The sequence below is a fragment of the Cynoglossus semilaevis genome, chromosome 5, assembly GCF_000523025.1.
Source record: "Cynoglossus semilaevis isolate Cse_v1.0 chromosome 5, Cse_v1.0, whole genome shotgun sequence".
Lineage (NCBI taxonomy): Eukaryota > Metazoa > Chordata > Actinopteri > Pleuronectiformes > Cynoglossidae > Cynoglossus > Cynoglossus semilaevis.
The window spans coordinates 7,867,025-7,868,880 of NC_024311.1; the positions used below are offsets into that span (position 1 = coordinate 7,867,025).

General features: G+C 45.4%; 1 protein-coding gene across 2 annotated transcripts in view; it reads right to left on the bottom strand.

Annotated features, from left to right (window-relative positions):
* Nucleotides 1-1,856, bottom strand: part of LOC103378897 (BTB/POZ domain-containing protein KCTD12-like) — a 3,599-nt gene continuing 1,743 nt past the window's right edge. Inside the window, exon 2 of one of the 2 annotated variants that reach the window (XM_017032732.2) lies at nt 1-1,809. In XM_017032732.2, the coding sequence (XP_016888221.1) occupies nt 1,348-1,809 (462 nt within the window). In that variant the 3' untranslated portion in view covers nt 1-1,347. The remainder of the gene's footprint in view (nt 1,810-1,856) is intronic. The other variant, XM_025055833.1, reaches the window with a different exon arrangement.

Consider the following 1,856-nt stretch of genomic DNA (forward strand, 5'->3'; position numbering starts at 1 on the left):
TTTTAGACATTTTAGAATGATTACTTTATTAAGCAGTAGTACAGAGTAGACTGTAGTAGACCATAGTAGAACGTAATAGACCAAAGACAGTAGTAGACCACAGTAGACTGTAGTAGACAGAAGACAGTAACTCCTCAGGACTAGCTTTCCATGACACCACACATTTGGAAAGAGTCTGATGTTGAAATCTGAAAAGCAGAAGTCACCCCGGCTGCTGAAGTCAAACACTCTGACTGTGTAGTGAAGGGACACAGTTCAGGTCTTCAGCAGAAACGGACCCAGATCTTTTAAAATGTATTTACAACATGAGCAGAGATCAGTGAAGATCGACATTGGTGAAAAAAACGACAGTTAATTACCGTCTGATACGAAACACTAGTACAATCTGTTGATGACATCACTGATGACATCACTAACGTGTCCAGAGCATGTCGGACAAATTAGAGTTCTACACAAATTCAAATACATCACGTCCACCGCACAGTTTCACATCAAGCATTAATGCCTCTGTGCCTGTGACGGCCCACTGCTCTGCAGACTGATGGTGTTGTTGTCTGTTGTTGTCTGTTGTTATTATCCAGCCGTTGTTCTTTATCCTCAAGTAGAAAAAGTTAAAAAAAAATCCAGCGTTACTACAAACTACACTTTGTTACAAAATATTGACCATCACATATTAATAAAAAACACCTAAAAATAGTAACTATTACTTTCAAAAAAGGAAAATGTTATTTTGAATTGTGAAATGGTTAATAACCCAGTGTTAGTTTAAATTCTTAATAAGAAAGTTTTGAATGTTAACTCATTTAAAACTAGAACTTTCATGATGTCGTTTCTGTGAACTCTTTGCGAGGCTAACGACTTTTACAATTTCAAATAGAGGAAACAGCCGACAATGAGGAACTAAGACAAAGTCATGACATTTCTTCATGAGAAGCAACAAAACATGAGCTACTCTCACTTAACATTATTAACTCAGGTCAAACCTGAGGCCTGTGGGCTGCATGTGGTCTGCCACAATTGTTTATGTGGCCCAAAGCTTAACATGCGTACAGTTGTTTTATAGTAAAAGTCTGTAGTACACAGTCTGTACTAATGTGTATGTAGCATGTATGCATGGCGACTAAGCCACAGCGCCAATTTTAATTGAGCGTACGTTTTTAACGTAGACTGCATCTCCTAAAATGCAATTTAGGACAGGCAATATAACAAAAGATGGGAAAATGAATATATGTTTGCTTATATATTTCCTTCTCCCTTCATATCATCAGCATACGTGTTGATAATGACTGACATGTAACTATCTGTGCCAGCAGATACCCCCCCCCCAACACCCAGACTCTGGGCTCCTCAGCGGCAGAACACGTACTCGGTGTAGCTGGTCCACAGTTTGTCTTCCCCCGGGTCGTTGCCGCCGTAAGAGCAGGTCCCGGTGGAGTTACACGCCACCATGTGGAAGCCCGTCGCGGCCAACCGATCAAACGCCTGCTCCAGAAAGTTGTATTTGAGGTAGTACCGGGACGTGTACCGGTCGGGGGAGCGGTCCGGGTCACGGCTCTCGTTCAGAGACTCCCCGAAAACTTCCTTGGCCAGAGAGATCTTACTGCACACGGTTATCCTGGCCACCCGGCGGAACTTGGCATCCGCCTGGATGTCTCTGCTGATGGTGTACGTCCCTCTGTACCCCACCGTGATGAATCCAGAGTCGGCCCCGGGGGAGCGCGGGGTCCTGTCGGAGGAAGTAGCTGAGGTGACGGGGCTGCTGCAGCCGCTGAGCTCCGTTGTCGCCTCTTCCTCCTCCTCCTCCTCCTCCTCCCCCTCTCTTGCCCCGCCCTCCCCCCTCCCCCGCCGCCGGCGGC